The sequence below is a fragment of the Mus pahari genome, chromosome 19 (assembly GCF_900095145.1).
Source record: "Mus pahari chromosome 19, PAHARI_EIJ_v1.1, whole genome shotgun sequence".
NCBI classification, from domain to species: Eukaryota; Metazoa; Chordata; class Mammalia; order Rodentia; family Muridae; genus Mus; species Mus pahari.
Window position 1 is genome coordinate 36,874,911 of NC_034608.1, and position 22,012 is coordinate 36,896,922.

The 22,012-nt window shown below is 45.0% G+C and overlaps 1 protein-coding gene across 2 annotated transcripts in view; it reads left to right on the forward strand.

The window, feature by feature from the left end:
- Positions 1 to 6,876, forward strand: part of Mcph1 (microcephalin 1) — a 203,649-nt gene extending 196,773 nt beyond the window's left edge. For both annotated transcript variants that reach the window (XM_029532152.1, XM_021218977.2), the window contains one exon: positions 6,467 to 6,876. In XM_029532152.1, coding sequence (XP_029388012.1) covers positions 6,467 to 6,522 — 56 coding nt within the window. In that variant the 3' untranslated portion in view covers positions 6,523 to 6,876. The remainder of the gene's footprint in view (positions 1 to 6,466) is intronic.
- The last annotated feature ends 15,136 nt before the right edge of the window (positions 6,877 to 22,012 follow it).

Below are 22,012 nucleotides of genomic sequence, written 5' to 3' on the forward strand. Positions count from 1 at the left end.
ATCCATCACAGAAGTGAAAGAAACTGAGAAAGACCAATCTGACCCTTGTGGGATATCCACACAGCCTTTAAAGGCAACCAGAATACTCCCCATCAAGGAAACTGGATTTCAGATCCGCTGGAAGCCTCATGCATGGGGCAGAGGGCCAGAGCTCTTCCACCACCCAGGAAGAGGATTCCACAAGAGGGATCCTCACCGCTATCTCACAGAACAGGGAGGTTGGACAGGGAAAGGAGTGGGCACACCATCCACCCTGAAGGGAGGCAGCGGAAGTAAAAGCAGATGGATAAAAGCCTGTCAGAACAGACTTCTGTGTAGAATGCAGAAAACTCCGTGACTCAAAAGCTAATAGTAAGAAATGGGACAAAGTATATAAAAAGAAATTCCAGGGCTGGTGAGATGGCTCAGTGGGTAAGAGCACCCGACTGCTCTTCCAAAGGTCCGGAGTTCAAATCCCAGCAACCACATGGTGGCTCACAACCATCCGTAACAAGATCCGACTCCCTCTTCTGGAGTGTCTGAAGACAGCTACAGTGTACTTACATATGATAAATGAATAAATCTTTAGAAAGAAATTCCAGAAAACATGCAAATATACAATCAGCCCATAAAATAGTACTCAATAACACTAACCACTGGAAAAATGTGAATCAGAACCCTACAACCATTATGATGGGCACCGTCCTCCTCCCCCCAAAAAAGTGTTGAAGAAAATGTGGGCAGTTCGAGCCCTTGTCTGCTGCTAAGGGAAATATAAGCATTATAGCCACTAAGGAAAACATTGTTGAGATACCAGTGACCCAGCAACTCCACTGTTGGGCATATTTACCCTGCCCCAAACGTGAGAGACAAGTATGAGTGAGGGTGTGTGTGTGTGTGTGTGTGTCTGTCTGTCTGTCTGTCTGTCTGTAATTACAGCAGCATCGTTCATGGCGGAGAAAGGTGGAAGAAACCTGAGTATCAGTCAACAGATGACAGCAAAGCAAATACCGCGTGTCCACAGTGTGCTGTCCCCTGCCTGCAAAGGAGAATCCTGGTACCCGCTCCACACGATGGAGACATCGTGCCCAGTACGATCAGCCAGACAGTACGATATCCCCAGGACAGACAAAGTCACAGGGATGGAACATGTGGCCAGGGTTTCCCGAAGCAACTGCGAGGAGCACAAGCGTGGGAAGTTACTGTCCGGTGGTGGATAGAGATTTGGTTTGGGGTCCTGAGAAAGTGCTTGAAATTCATAGGTGCTGGTAGTTTCACAGCACTGTGAACATACTTTTATTGAAATATGCAGTCGAAATAGCTAAAATGGTAAATTTATATTTTTGTATAGCTTATAAAAATGGCATCTCCTCTATATAATCTTAGTACTAGGATTACCAAAAATAGCAGATGATTGCAGGACTCAACAAAGAGGGGAGTTATACACCCCATCCCTCAAGGCTGGTCTTAATCTAATTGCTCATTTTTCAACATGGATATTGGAAGTCTAAAATGAAGCATTAGTGATTCAAATTTAGTAATTTGCTAAAAGTAAAGTGTGTGTAACCACGTATCAGGCTACGAATCTGAGAATAGAGAGTGACAGGATTGGTCTCCGCTGTTGCTTTTTCCAGTAGTGTTAATGACCATGAAAGATGCATCCACTCATGGCAAACATGCCTCGAGAACCAGAAACACCTTTTTTAAAAAAAAAAATTATTATTTTATGTTATGTATATGAGTACACTGTAGCTGTACAGATGGTTGTGAGCCTTCATGTGGTTGTTGGGAATTAAATTTTTAGGACCTATGCTCACTCTGATTGGCCCCACTCATTCCGGTCAACCCCACTCCCTCAGTCCCTGCTCGCTCCGGCCCAAAAATTTATTTATCATTAAACATAAGTACACTGTAGCTGTCTTCAGACACACCAGAAGAGGGCATCAGATCACATTCCGTCCCTTCAGGAGCAGAGGGGTGAGGTGAGGTCTGACTCTCAGCTCCCTGCTCCTTTCTGTTCAGTCTAGGCCTTGAGCCCAAGGGATGGTGCTTTTCACGCTCAGAGTGGCTCTTCCTACTTCAGTTAACCCACACTACAAACTTCCTCACAGATATGTCAAGAGGTCGTCTCCTAGATGGTCATCAGCCTGTCAAGTTGCCAGTCAGCGTTAGCTAACGGACATGCACTCGGCATACACAAGCTATTGAGGCTAATTTATCGTACAGTAAAACGAAAGCTTATTTTGTACCGCTCATGTGCTAAGCATCTTGCATATTCTCGGGTACTACATGTGTAATATCTAACAAGAAAGAAGACTGAAAGCAGGTTTAAGCAACAGTCGTGGTAGATAGTATGAAGAAGGTCCTGTACAGGGATGAATGGGTGTGGTCCCAAAGCCACTCCTTGCCGAGAGTGGCTTTGGAACCACAGACTGAGTAAGAAAGAATTGCTGGACAGACCTGTGCCCTGGCCTGGTAGGGCAAGGAGAAGCAGTCAGCCCAGGGTGGCCTAAAGGAAGAATAGAGAACTAAAGGAGGGAGGGACGCCAAGGAAAACTGCTGACTAGAAGTGCGGGTGTTAAGAAATGCAACTAGAAAAGAGGGGAGAGAGGCTGCAATCCATATGTTACATGATACTGGCCCCTGGGTACTTGGCTGACCACCAAGGGGCTAGGAGTTTAGGGTGGAGACATGGTGGTGTCTGATTTTTGGTTTTCCGAGACAGGGTTTCTCTGTGTAGCCCTGGCTGTCCTGGAACTCACTCTGTAGACCAGGCTGGCCTCGAACTCAGAAATCCACCTGCTTCTGCCTCCCAAGTGCTGAGATTAAAGGTGTGCGCCACCACTGCCCGGCGGTAGTGTCTGATTTTAATTGACATTTCAGTAGCTCATGCTGCTGGATGCAGGAAAAATGAAGAATGGTGATTACCCCCTGGACTTGAATTCTGAGCATCCAAGACAACCATGAGTAGAGTCTTACAAAGCAGGACTAGGGGGGAGGTACTGAAAGAGCAAAGTTTGGTGAAGCCTGTGGAAGGGAGAAGTCTGTGGGATGACCAGAGACAGCAGGAAAGACCAGCTTCATCAGCTCCAGATAGAACTGAGGTCAACCTGTAAAAGTTATAAAGGGGCAGTGCTGGGTTCATCACTGGAGACTTTGGGAGTGTGCCGGCTAGCTTTTATGTCAGCCTGCTAAAGTCATCTAAGGCGAAGAATCCCCAATTCACAAAATGCCTTCATAAGATGGGGCTGTAGCCAAGCCCGTTGGGCATTTTCTTAATTAGTGATTAACAGGGAAGGCACAGGCCATTGTGGGCAGTGCCAGCCTGGGCTGGTGGAGCTGGGCACTAGAAGAAAGCAGCTGAGCAAGCCAGGGGAAGCAAGCCAGTAAGCAGCATCTTTCCATGGCCGCTTCATCTGCTCCTGCTTCTAGGTTCCAGCCATGTTTGAGTTCCTGTCCTAACTTCATTTCTTAATGCACAGTGATGTGGAAATGTAAGCCGGATAAACCCTTTCCTTCCCACGGTGCTTTAGTCGTGGTGTCTCATCACCCAAGACAGAGACATCCATAACCTGAGCCTCTATTATTGAGGGGTGAAGAAGCTGTTGCCCTAAATATCCCCCAGAGGCTGGGTGATACTCATCCCACAGTGAAGTATTGGAGATGCCTAACTGAGTGAGTCCGTGAACGTGGCCACTGAACTTTCTTCTGGGCCTTTTGACAAGCAAAGAGAAGGCCTAGTCCGCAGTCCTCTTGATTTGGCAGAGTGTCATCCGCTACTAGCTACCAAGTTTTAGTTAAATATAGCGATTTGTCCTCCACACCATAAAACATTAATGTTAGCAGCATGTTGGTCCGATACACTAACCATAAGACCACACAGAAGTGAAGTTAGAAAACTGTGGCTTGCCCTAGATTCATGCCAAGTCCTATTAAAGAGCATGGTGGGGTAGGGGGTTAGAGTTTTTGTTTTTGTTTTAAGAACCAAGGAGGGCAGGAAAGAGACAGAGGGCGGGGGAAGGCTTTGGCCTCAATTTCAAGGACATCTCCTGCATCTTTCCTGTTTGAAATTCTTTGCAGTGTAGCTGGAATCCTAGCAGTCAAGAAGAGGAAGCAGGGGAATCAGTAGTTTATGTGCACCCTGGGCTACCTGAAAGCCTATCTCAAAAAGGTGAATAATAATAGCGTTCATAATGGTAGCTACTTATTCTTATTGCCTGGGGCAGTCCTCTGTCTGCAGTTTAATCTCTGTGTGACAAAACTGGGGAAAGAGATCATGTGATTTGTCTGCCTTGTGGGTTCCGCGGATGAGCAATGCCTCCTTTCACTCACTTCCTGCATACGGGCTCATTTCCCATTTCCCTGCAGGGTTGTATTTGTTCTGGGCAAACCTCATCGAACCTCAGTGCTGTAATTCCAACAATCCAGTCATTTTTATCACCTGCTTCCTGTGATAGAGTCACTATGTTAATGTTCTTTTTTGGTAAAACTTGGAATTTGGGGATTATATTGAATTATCAGATTAAGTAGAAAGAGGCTTTCTTTCAGTGGGTTGTTCGTTTTGTTTTGTTTTCTGGCCCTATAAAATGATCCGGTCAGAAGTCCATGTGCAAAACTGGGGTCTAAAGAGCTCTTACAAACTGGTTGGTAATACTGAATGACTTTATAGACCAGGTACAGAGAGCAGCAGATTGTCATCTGTGCGTCAAAACCCAGGTACAATGAAACAAAACGTCAACACGGTGTGAACACATAAAGAAGACAATAGCTTTTACATGGGAAAGCTCATATAAGACAAAGGGCAAAAGACACAGCATCCTGCAGCGTGCATTGCAAGGAAGGAATGAAGCAGGAGGCCTACTGCGACGGTAGAGACAGCCCATCATGATATACAATGCTGTGGGTGTACACACATGTGTTCATGAGTGCATATATGTGCACCAGATGCTAGTTAGTGTGTTCCCCAGGGAATCCCTCTCCCGCTCACACTCCTATATGGAAGCATATCTATACAGGAAGCAAAAGTTACATTCTGGAACAGTTCCTTAAGCCAAAACTAAGCTTTTCTATTTCTTCTACTGCCCATTTATTTTTTATTTTTTTATTTCTAGAATAAACCCGTCTTTCTCCTCCCTTGTTCCACTCAGCCACCATAGCTGTCCATCTTCCAATAGGCTTCCCTCTTCAAGGCCCTTCAGATATTATTGTCTAACTAATTGTATAGTTGTCTCATGGGAGATGGCCTATAATCAGTGTAATTAAGCTTGTCAGCCACTGAGCACCACCAGGCAGCCGTGTTCCTTTTCTGTTTTTGTAGTCAGACAGTTAATGTATAGTAAGTATCTTAGTATTGACAAATGATAGTGTATTAGTGACAATTTTTGTTCCTGTGACAAAATTCCTAAGAAAAATGGCACAAGAGGAAAGATATGTAGTGGCCCAATGCATGGTTGGCTGGTTCTACTGTCTTGGGGCCATGGGTGGACAGAACCTCAAGATTGGGGGTATATACAACAGAGCTTAAACAGTTTATAGCAGCTGGGAAGCATAGGGAGAGAGAAGAAAGAGCCAGGGAAGGACCCAAGCCCAGGACCCAACTGAGCCGCCCACTTCTGCTCGGCTCTACCCCAAAGGTTCCAGCACTTCCCAAAGTAGCCACGCCAGCTGGGGACAGAGCTTTCAACACAAGTCTGTGGAACATTACACATCATAGACATGGCAGAGGGACTGTGGCCCACTGTAGCACACACACAGCTGACCAGCTTTCCATGGGACCAGATATTTTCACAAAGCAATGAAGCTCTAAACTGCAAGACTCTAGCGTTCCCCCATTCCAACCTCGTCCATTGAGCTACAAACTGGGCTTTAGGAACTGTGCCTACCTTTGTATTCATCATGGAATTCCTAGCTGGGTAGACAGCCTGGCACAGTCTAGATATCATAGTTAATACCATCATTAAAATTAAATGTTTATAATCTGCCTTCTAACAGTGGGTATTTGAAGTAGCTCACTGAGATTAGAGCTCAGGTATCTTTAAAGACAGCTGTCCCAGCTCCGTCCAACAGAATATCTGCCCTGATAGGAATGTCCTCACTGTGATACAACCTAATGGGACATGGGACTGTCAACTGGATTAATCAGGGGCCGGTGTGACTGGTATTACTTTGTTTTACTTTATTTCATTTTATTTTTAAAATCGAGAGTACTATACGAACAACTGAGACTATGAAGAGCTCTGAAACATTTAAGATGCTTAAACTATCGTCTTGTGAAGCATACAAAAAAGGGTCACATCTGAGCAGTGGTGGCGCACGCCTTTAATCCCAACACTTGGGAGGCAGAGGCAGGTGGATCTCTGAGTTCGAGGTCAGCCTGGTCTATAGTGTGAGTTCCAGGGCTATACTGACAAGGGAGGGTGGGTGGGGGAGTGGATTTCCTGCATTGCAACTAGCTATCTTAACTGTCAAACTGATTTTTTTTCTCTAGATTCCATCACCCAACACAAAGTCTGTGACTTTAACAACTACCAACTGCTACAATGAGACATCTACAATGAGGCTGCTGTCCTCAACACTCAAGAAGAACAACGCTGGAGAAAAGGAACCGGCAGACACCTTAGGGCTTGAAGCCACATGTTCCTTTGTGTGCTATGGTTTTTATCTTCAGAGGGTGTGTGTGTGTGTGTGTGTGTGTGTGTGTGTGTGTGTGTGTGTTGCTAGAGATTAAATCCACGGCTTGCTAAGTAAGCACTGTACTGTTGAACTACATCTCCAGCTTTTATCCTTAAAACGCTTTTTATGTAACTTATTTATGACTCATTGTATTTCAGAGAAGTCTTGGCCAGCACCAGTTGGGTTCTTTATACAATACTAATAATGATCGTGATGAAAAGGTCACAGAAGATACTTTGTTCCCAATTTTAGAATGGAAGTTGATTTAAATTGCTGTAATCCTAAACAATCTAACAGCTCCCTAACTCTTCTGACTTAGATGTTGAGATCTTTATTAGCGTGTGTCTAGATAGGAAGGACAATCATGCGCTATTAAGATTGCATTTATGTCCTGGAGATGCCCCTCAGAAGAACTAAGGATGACAGGTATGAATGTTTTATTCACCGACCTTGCAAATGGCTACCATTCTGCCTCTCCTGACTCCCCTGAGATTCCCTAAGGAAAGTCAGCTACTGGGGTAGAGTTCTGTCTAAGGTGTCCAACCCATGGCCTGTGTGTCAAACGTGGTCAGGGGTACCTAGATTGTAGCTCATATAAAATTATAAACATATTTAAAAGTAGTAAGAGATTTGTGTGTATATACATTTCCTCTCAACCCCAGCGGGGTTGTAACTTAATTGCATAGTTCTTTCGGGTGAACTCTCTAGATGACCACGTTGTATTACACTGTGAAAAGGCTGGACGTGCCATCATCTGGTCGGTCACTCTTCAGTATGTCGACACGGGGTCTCTCAGACTGGCCTGGGGCTTGCAGACCTCCTCCTGTCAGCCGGCGTCCCCAGAGTTGGGCTGCAGTCTTGTGCTACCACATGTCATGCTGCTCCATCACCTAACAGACACTGAGTCCCAGTGAGCTTAGAGGTAGTGCTCAGTTCGCTGTAGTCTTCTGTGTTACGACTGGTTGCTCATGGCAGCTGCTGTTTCCATCTCAGTAAGCCTCAACTCCACTTCCAAAACCTTGTCATTTACGAGATAAGCAATTAAATCATACAGTTTGTGACTCTGTGGCATTGGCCTTGTTCCTGTACGACTAATGTTCTGATGATTCATTCATGTCATGTGTGTCAGTATGTAATTTCTTTTTGTTGCCAACATCCTATGGTATGGATGCTCTACAGTCTTGCTCCTCGCCCCTTGAGCAGAGTACAGGCATAAAGCCCAATGGGAAAGCAGTTGACAATGTCACGTTGAGCTGGGTGATCAGCAGTCCAGGCTCCGTGGAAGGAGGGGATCAGATGAGGGTGAGAGAGACCCACACATCACCTTCCCCATCCTCTGTAACCTGAGTAATCCATAGCTTAAAGCCATCACTTGAAGCCAGAATAATGGTGTTTAAAACGTAGGGTTTGAGAGAAATAAAAGAGATGCCCAGCAAAGCGAAACAATAATTTTAATTATTAGAAATCAGCCTGGTGAAATGTCAAGCCGCACTTATAATTATGAAAAACACTACAATGGAAGAAATACAATATGAATTAAAACTACCAACTTACTATACAATTCTACTATAGCCGGCCATGCCAAGTGTATATGCACAATACAGTGACCTAAGTGATTTAAGTAAAACAGACCATGGTTGATTTTTTAGTTCTTGTTAATGCTACAGTGCCTGTCTGGTAATACCTTTAATGATTTCAAAATGCAAAGTTCAGGCACCTGCTTTCAAGACCAAAGCTCTTGGGCTCCAGGGAGGTGAAAAAGAACTGAAATAAGATGTCAGCAGAACTGGTTTCCCTGAGAACCCTTGGGAGAAGCCATTAACCTGCATTATTTCTGCATGAGAGTCTCCCACCCCTACTCTCTGGCCTCTCTTCCACCTTGGTCACATTGAAGTAGTGTCTTCGCCTATTCACTCCACTCTGATTCTTTTTCCCAGTCTCCCTGCTATCTTCAATTGAGGGATGATCACATGGACTACCCACATAATCCAGGATAATTGTCTTTATTCTACAGTCAGCAGAGTACCCCACTTTCCCATATACCTCTGCAAAGCACAGTTGCGGGGGCTCCGGGTCAGGCCATGGATGTCTTGACAAGGCTTTGATTCTTCGTCCTGCACTGCTCCTCATCCTCCCACATTTAAATCAGAGGTTTGCCAAACAGCCATTTTCTGACAGGTCATCCCCTGTCCCTTCAACCTGTGAAATCACCATTGCACCTGCCCTGATGTCTGACAGCCCCGGGTACACGTTTGGGAGACGTACCCTCATAGAAAAGGGAGCCAGGGCTCTGAGATCTCTATTATTCTGAGTTATCTTCACCCAAAACAACTAGTGAGTATCCTAGCACAGATGAGAAAAATGTCTGCTACACAGCCCTGAGTCCAGACAGTGGAGGCCGTAGATAATTTATTCATTTATTATGTGCTCAGCAATAATTGGATTTAATTAACATCAGGCTGCAAAGTCTATCTTAGAGTATCTGCGGTTGCAGAGTGTTGTGGTCTCTGCTCTCAATGTCCCTTCTCCTCCTAATTTAAAGCTGTGAAAGTTTTATGTGTGCCAAGAAGACAGCATCTAGTTTTCTCTCTCTCATATTTGAACTGTTAGCTGAAAGACAGTAATTAAAATTATTGACCTGAAACTAAACAAGAGCACACACATATTCCACAGGCTAAACTAATATTTTATTTGGTACAAGTTCCCAGCTTAGGCGTTCCTGTTTTCCCAAAGCCTTAAGACCTTCCAGGGGCAAAGCTCCACCTAGAATTCTAAGATACTGGCAGCTGCTGCTTTATTAATCTGGTTTCAATTTTTTAAGTATTTGGATTCACGGCTTATCTATGGGAACAAATGATTGTTCTATCTTGAAGAGTCCAGAGGGAAGATTTACGGAGAAAGCTAACTTCATATCCCCTTCTGTGGGCCAGCCAACGTGATCCCAGCCAAAACTAAGGAGAGAGGACTGGCAGGGAAGAGCTCCCTCGTGGGCTGGGCCAGCACCCACAGGGGAGAGGCGAGGGCTCTATCAGTCAGCAGACTGGGCCAGGAAGAGCTAAAGAAGAGGAGGCTGCCAGACCTCAGGACTCAACACCAAGAGCACCCTATCAGCTAGAGGGGGCATTCAGCCAGCGACGTGAAACCCAATCATTAAGTGATTGGGAGCCAGTTAGGGGAGGAAGGAGGGGGACTGTCTGTCCTGAGAGTGTGAAGTTGTGGGTGGCAGGAGCCACGCAAGGGTTCTGACTCGGGAGACCACAAGCCTCGTTCCAAAAGCAGAACAAGGATGCTATGTGGGACAGAGCCAGTAGCACAGAAGGAACTAGAAGGCCCAAGATAGATCTCCTTTCTCAGGGTGATGAAAAGCTGTCACCTAGGCTTGTGGCCAGAAACTTAGAAGGGACTGTACAGCAGCCTTCCACCATGATCAGATCTTAACAGAAGAATTTGAATTCTATCAATTTTCATGAGAAATCCCACCACAGCCCTAGTTAGGGATTATTGGACACAGGGCCCACCTTATAATACCCTTTGAGCCCAAATTAGACCTTAACTCTTAGCATTGTCATGAGCAGGTGTTTTTGCCTTCTTACAGATATCTAAGGTTGGTTCACACCAAACAAATGGGAGCATTTACTGAGCATTTATTCTGTATCACTCACACCAAGCCCCAAAGGTCAGCAGTAGCTAGGACCACACTGTCGTCAGAGGGCTGATGGCCTCTTACTATGTCACTGCCCATAGGGTGATGGCCTTGAAGGGACTGCATACATCTGAGATGGTGTGTAGCAAGTTGAGCAAAGACCAGGAGAAGGCACGAGCTAGTTCTATAGTGAAAGGGGTGGGTTTAGAAAATGCTTCTAGTAGAGATATGGGGATCTGCTTGCTTTTAAAAAGCATACGGCTGCAGAGGGACCAGGGAGAAACTGGGCACCAGGAGTAACTGGTGAATACAGAGGGCTTTAGCATGGCTGGAGAGTCAAGGAGCCTATGGAGAGGGATCAAGAAGACACCAAACTTGTGTAGAGTTCATAGAAGAGGGGAAAGGCAGTGGGCTTGCTTTAGCTTGTGTCAAGGATGGAATGTCCACCAATAGGTGAAAATGGAGGACGCTTTTAGAGCCTTGTGGTCTACCACTGAGGGAGCCAGATGCTACACATGAATACTTTTAAAAGAAAAAAATAATCATAAACAAAGCCAGGCATGGTGCCTCCTACCTGCCATGTCAGAACTGGAGAGGCTGAAGCAGGAGGATTGACATCAGATTGAGGTGAGCCTGGCATACATAGTGAGAAACTATCTCCAAAAGCCCAAATTAATTATTAACAGAAAGAAGGAAATTGCAAAGATTTAAAGCAGTAACAATTGAAGATAGGCAAAGGAGATGAAACATAGGAGTTATGGGAGACTGAGGGAAACAAAAAATTATGTCCCATACCTGAGAAGATCAACTCAAAACAATGAGATTCCTAAGATTTAAAAGGAAAAAAAATATCCTTGGGCCATTGAGCTAGCTGGTGCTGCAATAGCAAAGCGTCTACCTGATGGATTAAATGACAGTCGCCCTTTCCTTTCCTGCAATTGTTGAGCTGGAGGTATAAAACTTAGGTGTTGGCTTGGTTTCTGGTGAGCCTCTGTCCTAGGGTGGTCTTCTCCCTGTGTATGAAAGCCTGGTGTCCACCTCCACTTCTCTGGACAACAATGAGCTAGGGCTCCACCCTCTGGACCTCCTATGTCCCTAGTCACCATCTTAAAGACCGTGTCTCCAGAATCAGTCAAGTTCAACATCTGGACTTTGGCATTGACTTAGGTGTATAACATTATGAACACATGCATGTGTGTGTGTGTTTATATATGTATATATACAGTTAATAGACATGCGTTATGCATACATACATAGTAAGAAACAAATGGCATATAAGAACTAAAATTTTTCTTAATGATGTATAAGAAAGTGATGTTATTTAAGATCTTCAAAAGAACACATGACCTAAAATTTTATATTTAAAAGCTAACTCTTAAGCAAATAGGACATGGCAAACTCATAACTGAATGCCAGGACACAGGACTGTTAATTGCCATGGATCTTGGAGGAAGAGTCCACTGGGAGGCAAAGTCAAAACAAGCAAGATGAAGAGGAGTCATTGAGGCTGTGGTGGTTAGGTATGGAAATAGAGGTATGCAAGTAGAGATATGCAGATAGGCAGAGAGAGAAAACAAGTGCCTAGGACTGAAAGGTAGAGTGGTAGAGTTGGTGGGAGCTAGAAGCTCTAACAGACAGTACATCTCCTTCAAAACTGGGGGAAAGAGGAAAACTCAGGAATGTACACAGCAATAAAACATTTTCAGTGTTCACAATGGCAGTAGTACCAGTGTGGTTTTTCTTAACGTTACACACACACACACACACACACACACACACACACACGCACACACACACTAGTCAAGGAAATTCTTCATTATTTCCTGTATCTGAGAATCTCAAGTGTGGAGGAAAGAAGTCCCAATATGATGAAGAAGACAAGTTTTATAAACTCGAATTTGGGCCAAACTCATGACACATGTACAGCGTATATGTATAAACTGTTACACCTATATATAACAAGAAACACATGTAACACCTAGCTTTGTCCACACACTGAATGTTCCTCAGTGTTCAAGTTATAGTCCTGAAGCACTATTTCTAAACAAAACTATAGCAAGACTTCTCTATATGGCTAATTTTACATGGACTACTGGGTGATAGCTAGAAGATTCAGAGACATGCTAGAAGAGGCTCCTACCCCATAAGGAGAAGCATCTTGTGCTTCATAACTGTAGTATTTTCCAGCTCCTTCAATAATGTTTCTTGGCAGAACACTCACCTAGTATGTATAAGAACCAAGGTTCAGTCACCCACAAGGGGGTGGTGGGAGGGGCCCAAAAGCAAAGAAGCAGACAGCATGCCTCCAAGAGTCTTGACAAAGGTCTTGAGTTTGAATATGATCTCAGCATCAGTTGCCAGAAAATACAGAGAACCAACAATAATCCTGAAGAATATTTAAAATATCACCCAAATAATGACACATCTTCCTAGAATCAAGAAGTCATTATATTATACCAAGCAAGATAATAAAAAGTTAATTCACATAATAGCTATCTTTTAGTCATATTACATATCATCAAAGACAAAGTGAAAAAACACCAGAATTAGACTGATTGTATTTTTCTAATAGCATGTGAACAGAGAAAATGGATCTCTTCAATGTACTAACCAATATTCATAGATCTGGAATTGTAAATTTAATGTTAGTAACTTCTAAACATGAGATGAAAAAGACATTTTAAGATAAATGAAAGATAATCATTAACTTTTTGTGTATACATGTATACATACACTTGCAGCTATACATGTACATGCATACATGAGTTTGCATGAGCATGCACACGTGTATGCCTATGCATATGGAAGCCAGGCATTGATCTTAGGTGTCTTCCTCAATTGTTCTCCACCTTATTTTCTCAGACCTGAACCTGGAGCTCACCAATTAGCCAGTGTGACTGTCCTGCCAGCCCCTGGGAGGATCCACCTGTTTCCACATTGTCAGTTTTGAGACATCTCCCTAGCACCATACATAACTTTAGACTGAAGTAAGTCTGAAGGAATCTAAAGAAATATGACATCTCTCTTCAAACCTTGTAAAGATAAATGAAGGAAACACAAAAGCAGATCAACTGTTATTCAGTGTGGTCCTGAAGCAAGGAAAGAGAGATGCATTGAGGTTTTCCCTGTGGGCATAGGATGATACTGGACTGAAAAGAGGAGCAAGTGGCTAGTGTTTTGCTAGTTTCAGTTGAAGAAAAAAAAAAACAAGATAATTCTTCAGACCAGAGCACGTGTGCATACGTGTGTGTTCCCTTCAGCTCTTTCTCTGCTCTAAATTTGGCAAACAACTTGTTTTTACCTCCTGGACAGTGAACTTCACCAGAGGTTCCTATTTCTCTGGCTCCAGTGAGCAGCCACAAGGCGTCACCATGAATGTTGGAATCTTCTGGTGGCCTGGATGCTACAGTTGCTGACAGACCACCTCTAGACTCTCTGAGTAGAGCAATCTTGGGGGGAAAAAAAACCCAACTCACATCTCAACTAGTTAAAAAAATACCAATGATCCTGAAATTATAGTGTATTATACAAGTTTATGAGGCAGGCATTGGGAAGTCTACAAGAACCCCATCAAAGTTGGTATTTGCTTTCTGAACTGACCATTATATAACTTACTATCCATTGTATACTTGAGCTATAGTAAAGAATGCTCTAGATTACCCATGTTTTTAAACATTTTCAGAGCAGACCTAGACCACAGGGTGTTTGCCAGTCCACCTAGACTTTAAGATCCGTACCCTTTATTTGCTAAATCACTGAGACGTTACCCTGAGCCAAGCCCTGGCCGGAGTGAGGGTGTGGAAATGAGGAGTTAAGCATCACTGTGTGGAGGGGAGGAGGCCCCCAAGGCCACCGCCCAGGAAGCATGTCTATCTCTGCAGCACTCTAACCTTCAGAGGGTTCAAACAAAAGGAAAGAGCCAGGGAACAGGATAGCTGGCCGACTTGTAGGCCAGCAATCCAGAGGGCAATGAAGGAGCCCTGGAGGGTCAGATGCTCATGTATTGGAGGAGGAGGACCTATGACCCATACAGGATGGCCCACTGGTGCTAAAGCCCTGAAGATTGTGAGATACTGATACTTCCACCTACTCCATCACTCACCATCTACCATGGGTTCAAATTTCTGATAAAATAGTTCATTTTTAGCTTAGTTCTCAAGGCTGTTCCTATTCTAGAGGCCACTAGAATGACAAACTTTGGGGGTCTGGAGAGGAGACTTAAGAAATGGAGTCGGCCACAGTGGCTGTGGAGAGAAGAAAAACAATAAGTAATGGATCTGGGGAAGAATCAGGCTCCCAGAGTGAGAAAGCAGTTCAGGATCTGGTGCCTGAAGGTCAGTGGGTAGGATGTGGACAAGAAGCTGGCTGCTAAAGAGCCACAGGCTCTAGGCATCAGGTCTTCGCCATAATATCTAGGAAGTTCTCGTAGCTTTCGACATGGTAGATCTGAAGTGACATGAACTCCTTTTCTGCTCCCCGTCCCCTCCACAGAGGTATAGAGTAATTCTATACATCTGAGTTGTGCTGAGTCACTGGCTCTGGGTTGCTCCAGAACTGTGTCTAAGGAGGTTAGCTGCCAGGACACAGTGTCCTCCACTAAAGGTGCCAGCCAGTGCCCTCCACAGAGGCAAAGAAGGGGATCTATGGAATAGATGTTTGTAACAGTGGGCCCAAGCATCCCGCACTAGAGTGTTCACTGAATATGGCAAATCAACCAGTCAAGAAGGCATTGTAACCTCAGGCTGTCTCAGCTCACCCAACACCAGAACTGTAGTCGCTGGGGGTAGAGACAGGAAAGATGAGCCTCCTGGTGCAGAAGAGGACTTTACGGGAGTGGCTGTACTACGACAGCAGAGCTGCATTGGGAACCAGTCCAAGTGCTTTAGTCTGAGCCTCTGTCCTCTTCTCTATGTATACGTACAGTCCTAGCATTGAGATTTCACCCAACTTGCTAATCTCTGTGGAGTCTAAGGTAGTGGTAAGTGGTCACACATCTCCCCAGGGTTGGCTTCTTTTGTAGTCTCAAGGCATCCGTGAGTAAAGCTTGAGTGGAAGCATCTGTCTCCCTGCAGCTTCATTACCATGCCCAGCCACAGCATCTGACAGTGGCACAAGAGTGTTCTCTGTCGTCCCAAAAGGAAACACAGAGATCCAATGGCTTTATCCCAGCTAATGCGATATCGTTCGCCTTGTGTAAGTATTCCCTCGAATCGCATCCTCATGAGAAGGATGAATACAGTGTGTGAACACAATACAGGAGGAGCCAGTGAGATGCCTCAGTCGGTGAAGGTGCTCACTGCCTAGCCTGCCATCCTTTCCATCCCTGGACCCACATGGTGAGAGGGGAGAACCAACTCCCAACAGCTGTTCTCTTAGAAGCTCAGCAGATGATGCAAAAGCGTTTCTTGCTCCTGTAGAGAACCCAGGTTTGGTTCCCAGCACCCACGTGGCAGCTTACAACTATCTGTGACTTGGGTTCCAGAGGATGTGACACCCTCTTCTGGCTTCCATAGGCACCAAGGCATTCATTCACATGTCATACATAAATACAAGCAGTCAAAAACTCCTACCGGTAAGGTAAAAAGTCCTTTTTTGAGAAAGTTGTTCTCTGACCTGTACACACACACATACACATAAAGATTTTCAAAATATGTTTGAGATTATGTGACTTAAAGTATATTGTTATTCTAGTTTATCATTAATCTCTTCTGAGCCCAATAGATATTCTCATGGATGTATGTGTATAGTTAAAGGCGGTGAGTGAGGGTTGGTATTGGCCATCCAGTGAGCTCTCAGACCTGGAGATAAAGAGGGTACAAAGGGCATCAGTGATGGGAGAAGCAGCTTTCGGCTGGCTTTTACTCCCCTCCTTGTCCTCCTTGGAAGAAAGGTAACATTTAGATCAAGAATATCCAACTATCAGAGAAAGGACATGGCTTTCCCTCCCTCCCATGCTAGGTCCCACACTAACTTGGCCCTTTGAAGAGCCATCCAGTAAAAAAATGGCAAAGCCAGCTTTGTGTCTCAGGAACCCTCCCAGCTCTATGCAAGCCTCCTCTTCCAACTTCCCCTGCTGCAGTCCCACCACATTCTGCCTCACATCTCTTCCCTACTCGGGCTGGTTTGGAGAGTCCAGATCTATTCCTAGGTCAGAGCTCCATTCCTTGGCCATCTTCATTACTGTTCTGGGGCAATAGTTCACCTGATGGTAGACCATCTTCTTAGATGGAAGGATTTGGGGGCTCCATGATGAGGGAGTTCCTCAATCACCTCCTTGAGCCCATGGAGCTAAAAGTCTAGAACAAACACAGGTCTGCTATTTGGGTTGATAACTCGCCCAAAGGTCATCTCCTTCTCAGTGACAGAGGGGAGATTCTGATTCCAAAGTCCGTGTTCTTTCCAGACATGCTTCTGAAAGGCTTTCCATAGACTAGTTCCTGCCACTCTACAGTGGCTTGCCTCCTGCCCAAATGCCCCATCCTCAATGAAACCAATGTGTAGACTGTGTTGCAGCCACCCACCCTTCCCCATCACCCCAGGGATATCTCTGACAGTACACATGTGCAGGAGGGGCCATGCCTTGGCACCAAAACTACACCCTTACAAATCCAAAATATTCTGGCCCCAAGCGGTCCCTGCATCTAGAATGCAATTTCCTTTTTAAAATACCTCCTGAAGTAGCTTGCCAGCAGGCAACAATTAAGCCTTAGTAACTAATAGAGACTCAGAGGGAGGGAGGGAGGGAGGGAGGGAGAGAGAGAGAGAGAGAGAGAGAGAGAGAGAGAGAGAGAGAGAGAGAGAGAGAAGCAGATTTAGCCCAATTCAATACATTTACGTTTTACCATGAGAGTCAGCTCCAAATGAAATGCTAACTCCGAGGTTGCATAGAATTAACAAGTAACAAATGCTTACTCTGCCTAACAAGATAAGCTGCCCCTTGGGGACAAACATAATAAATGAATTGAACATTATGGCTGCATACTTTAAATGAAATAGACAAAAAATTTTCCAAGCCATGAATAGAGGCAAATAAATGGTAATAGAGGGTAGACTTGAGAAAAGTTAAAGTTGTGTCAAGGACTCCACGTCCCATCTAAATTGGATTGTGCTAATACAATCAGAGGTGCAGGAACAGAGAGGGGGTGCAGTGGGGGAACACAATGGTGCAGTGGTCCACAGTGGGAGCTCTTCAGCCTGCAAGGAGCATGCCCCTGTGTTTATTACATTCCCACTTAAAGCTTCGGCTCAGCAACACAGCCAGAAAAAGGACTGGCGGAGTTCTCAGGATTCCACTGTTAATGTGGTCAACCAGAAACACTTCAGTAAATACAATGTACCAAGAAGAGGATCCTCCAAGATGAACAGCCATCAGCTTCATCAGAACAGCTGTAATCCCGCTCTCATGAATCCCCCAAGTTTGGGCTTGTCCATTGTCCGAGAAAGGAGTAGAGAGTTTTTTAGACCCTCTGTACTTCCCAGATATTTGCATGAAATTGTGTCCCAATCACACATGGCCTCATTCTCTCTGCGTGCTGGCATATACAGGCTGTGGGAGGGTAACAAAGATGAAGTCCATCTCTGCACTCCATGGTTATCCATAGTTATCCATGCTAGGACTTCCTGGTACCACAGCTGCTTTGGGACCACCCACGATCCTGTAAGTAATCCCTCACTCATGCTCTGTAAATAAGCCCACTCTTTAGACCTTCAAGTTGTACTCTAGGGGGAACAGCACTTTGGTGTGTTTGTCTGTCTCCACAGTGGATCTTCTCAGCTTCCTGCTCCAGCCACCTGCTGCCCAACTACCCTGCAATCACAGACTCCTAATCTTCTGGAATTGTAAGCCAAAGTAAATTCCCCTTAGGTTGTTTTGGTCGTGGTACTTTATCCCAGCAGCAGTAAAGTAACTAATGCAAGGGCCAATGGGACTGACTCGCTGTCTGACCTGGATTAGAGGAAAAGCAGATGGAGGGAAGGATTAGCTTTACCTTCCTAAGTAGCAAGAGTAGACTAGGAGGCTGGGGAGAAAAATCGCGGATTTCGCTAGGTATGGTGGTACTTGCTGATAACAGTGGCACTTAGAGGTGGAGGCAGGATGATTATAAATTCAGAGAAAACCTGGGCTGCATGGAGAGTTCAAGGACATCCTGGGCTACACAGTGAGACTTTGTCTTTAAATATATATATAAAGCCTGGACATGCCACATCTTTTTTTGCATGCGCCTTTTTGCATATGCAAGGCCCTGGCTTTGCTTGGTAGCACTGGGAGGGAGGGAGGGAAAGGGAAAGGAGGAAATCATGAGTTAGAATTTGCACTGGACACATCTTCTGATCCTGCCAGAGTCCTAAACAGATCTCCAGGAGGAATGGGGCAGACTGTTGTGAAAGGAACTTCATGCCAGATAAAGGACAAGCTTTGTTGCAAAAGTGTGCAAACTTCAAGGAAATGCAAAAAGTGCAAGATCCACGTGCCTCGTCTAGACCTGAAGGTGTTACTGGGCTCTACCAGATGAGAGCCTCAGTTTCCTCAGGATCCCAAGGCTTACTGGGTTTCTATCTCAAGGTCATTCACAGGAACCCATGAAACAGTTTTCCTTCCCAGCAAGTGACTCCACCCACCCCAGGTTTGGTGACACCTCACTTGTCTTCCTTAGCAGAGAACTTCATGTTTCTATGAAGAATATGCCACGGGAGTTGTGACCTGAGCATCAAAGACACTGTGATCCTACCGTTCTGTCTTTGTGTGCGGTCAATAGTTAGTTCTTGTGAGTCTCCAAATACCCAGCTCCTCCTGTGGAATGGAAACCAGCTCCTTCTGGCTTCCCGGAAACCACGTGGGCTTCAACAAGACAAGGCAAGACTGCTGGGAACATACCAGAGTGGCCACAGGAAACAAGTGCTTTATAAAGGAAGGGCAGTGGCGTCAGAGGTGACATAAGATAGCATGTAACTGAGGTCACTAGGAGACAGAGGACTGATGCTACTGGTGCTCCCATGGAGACAGTAAAGAAGCTACCCCAGCTTCAAAGGGTGTGAAGGTGACAGGTTCAGGAGGAGGCTGGCACATTCTTATGTGATGCCACCCAGGCAGAAGAAAAGGGAGCTGTAGCTGAAAGATGCATTTGTATATTCAGGGTTTGACCTTACTGTCTAACCAGGCAGAAAGAAGCTGACTAGATTGTGAAAGCCCTATTTGATTGGCACAAGTAATAGCCATAAGTGGACACTTGTAAGGACCCAGCTGTTACCAGCAACGTGATATCTGGCTGTGTTCTTATGGCTGCACTGACCCATTCTTATTCATCTCAAGATTTTCTGTTCCATCCACGTCCACATTGTCATTGACGTTGGCATTTTCCTTTGTTTAGAACATCATTCATTCTTAGCACGTTAATATCTCAAGGAAGCCACTGATCCCGGCTGGAAAGACATCCCCCACTTCATTTCATTACTGTCCTTACCCAGGAATGTCAAGTACTCTAGCAGTGACCTTTGACCTGGTCTTTGTTCCCCTCACAGGAACATATTAAGAAACAAACCCATATTTTCCTCAGGTCCAGTGGTTATACAGTTTGTACAAACCCTATGCTGTGCATTTAGGGCCTCAGCTGGTCTTGCTGTTATGGCCTGGGGGAATGTTAGAAACTTGTTAAGCCTCAGAGGAAGGTGTAAAGGCTGTTGTTTGAGAGGACTGGACAGAGAACTCTATTGGTAAAGTATTTGCCAGGCAAGTGTGCAGATCAGAGTCTCCATCTCCATAAAAAGTCAGGTACAGTGGCACATATCTGAAACCCCAGAACGAGAGAGATGAAGATGAGCCACCCAGGCTGGCTGAGTCTGTGAGGGCCTGGCTCTATGAGACTCTGTTGCAAAGATAGGCTATGAAGCAACTAGAGAAGCGCCCAACCTCAACCTGTCCTACCCACCACACACAGCCACACACCACATACGTACCACACATACACAACACACAAACAGCATGTGCACACACGTGTGTATGCAGGTGTATACCACACACACACACACACACACACACACAAACACAGATATATACAACATACACACCGCACAGAGCACACACACACCAAGCATGTAGTACATGCACACACACCACACACCCAGTGATGTTTGGAGTGCTTTTTTCCCCAGCCTTCCTTCTATCCAGATGATGGGCCAGTGTCGGAAGCTCACTGCTAGTGTCCGGGTTTCGTAAGCCCAGTCAGAAATCGCACACTCCAGACAGACTCCAACTCAAAGGCAGCCTGCAAACTTAAGACCCTCAAGTAATAACCCCGTAATCAGAGAAAGTTGCTCTTTTGATTGAACAAACCTATGTTTTTAGGTCAAGATGTATGTGTTGCCTCTTCCAGAGTCGCCCCAGCGAGTCTCTAGTTATCACAGGCACAGAGAGACAGCTGATCACTCTTCGCTATGGGGTAAAAGCAGCGGCATTTTCAAGATTTCTGGTTTCACCCTTTTAACCCAAAGACTGTCTATAAATAGACACCAAGTCTGGGGTTTCCATGGCTGAGTGCTGCTATAAATAGCTTTAGACATTTTCCCACTTCATGCTTTCTAAAAGAACATTCTCTACTTCCCTTCTTGGATAACCTCTGGGAATAAGAGCAAGACCACATTCAGAAGTTTATTACGGGAGCTTGACAGAACGGCTAATGAGCCCCCCAGCAACCGTGAGTGTCCCGCGGATAATAGAAACAAACCTGAGACTACAAGGACTTCATAAGTGTGTGCAGTTAAACAGAGACTTACATGTAAACATCGTTCTGAACGAGACCTTTTCAAAGGAAGCAGGCTGTTAATATTTTTGCCCACTTTCTCATGTCCCTGGGAATGTTCTTCTAAAACACAAAATTCAGCCTAAATTAACCACTCATCAGTTCTGGAGTGAAAGAAATGTACTCTTCTGTCCTTCCTTCTCTTGTTGGGCCACTGTGGGGGTGTGAAGAAATGCACTGCCTTCAACTGCCTCACAACCCCTCCCAGAGGATGAGGAGCTTGCCCAGCTTCCGGGAGTCCAGAAAGTCTGTCTTCTGCACTGAGAATGCTCATGGGACCGGCTTGTAAGGACCTCGGGTAAGATCCTACACTGAAGTGCTCTCTGGTGGTGCTGGCTTGTCCAAGCTGAAGCAGAGTCCCACAGAAAGGCCTCTGGGCGTGCCCAATGCCTGCCTGCTAGCAACCTCTGCTGGTGGTTATTTTCAACGGAGAAGGAAGTGAACCAGCAGCGAAGTAAGCAGAGGAAAGGAAGGTCGATGTGGCCCGAAATCAGGTTCTGGGTTTGGTGTGTTTTGTTTAAAGGTGGACAAAAGAAGATCAGTAAAAGATGCTCAAGACACTAGTGATTTTTGAAGCAGAGTATTTGAGTACTTTTAGCGCTACAGAAAATATTCAGCAAAATATTGGACAAAATTGAACAACAACAAAAAATAATGTTCCTAGCACTGTCAATTTCCTCTGTTTTTAATGTAGCAAGTTTGTGGGATGTATTGGTTACAGTTCTAATATGTTAATTTAAATTAACCCATAGTTGGGCTGGTGAGATGGCTCAGTGGGTAAGAGCACCCGACTGCTCTTCTGAAGGTCCAGAGTTCAAATCTCAGCAACCACATGGTGACTCATAATCACCCATAACACGATCGATCTGATGCCCTCTTCTGGAGTGTCTGAAGACAGCTACAGTGTACTTACATATAATAA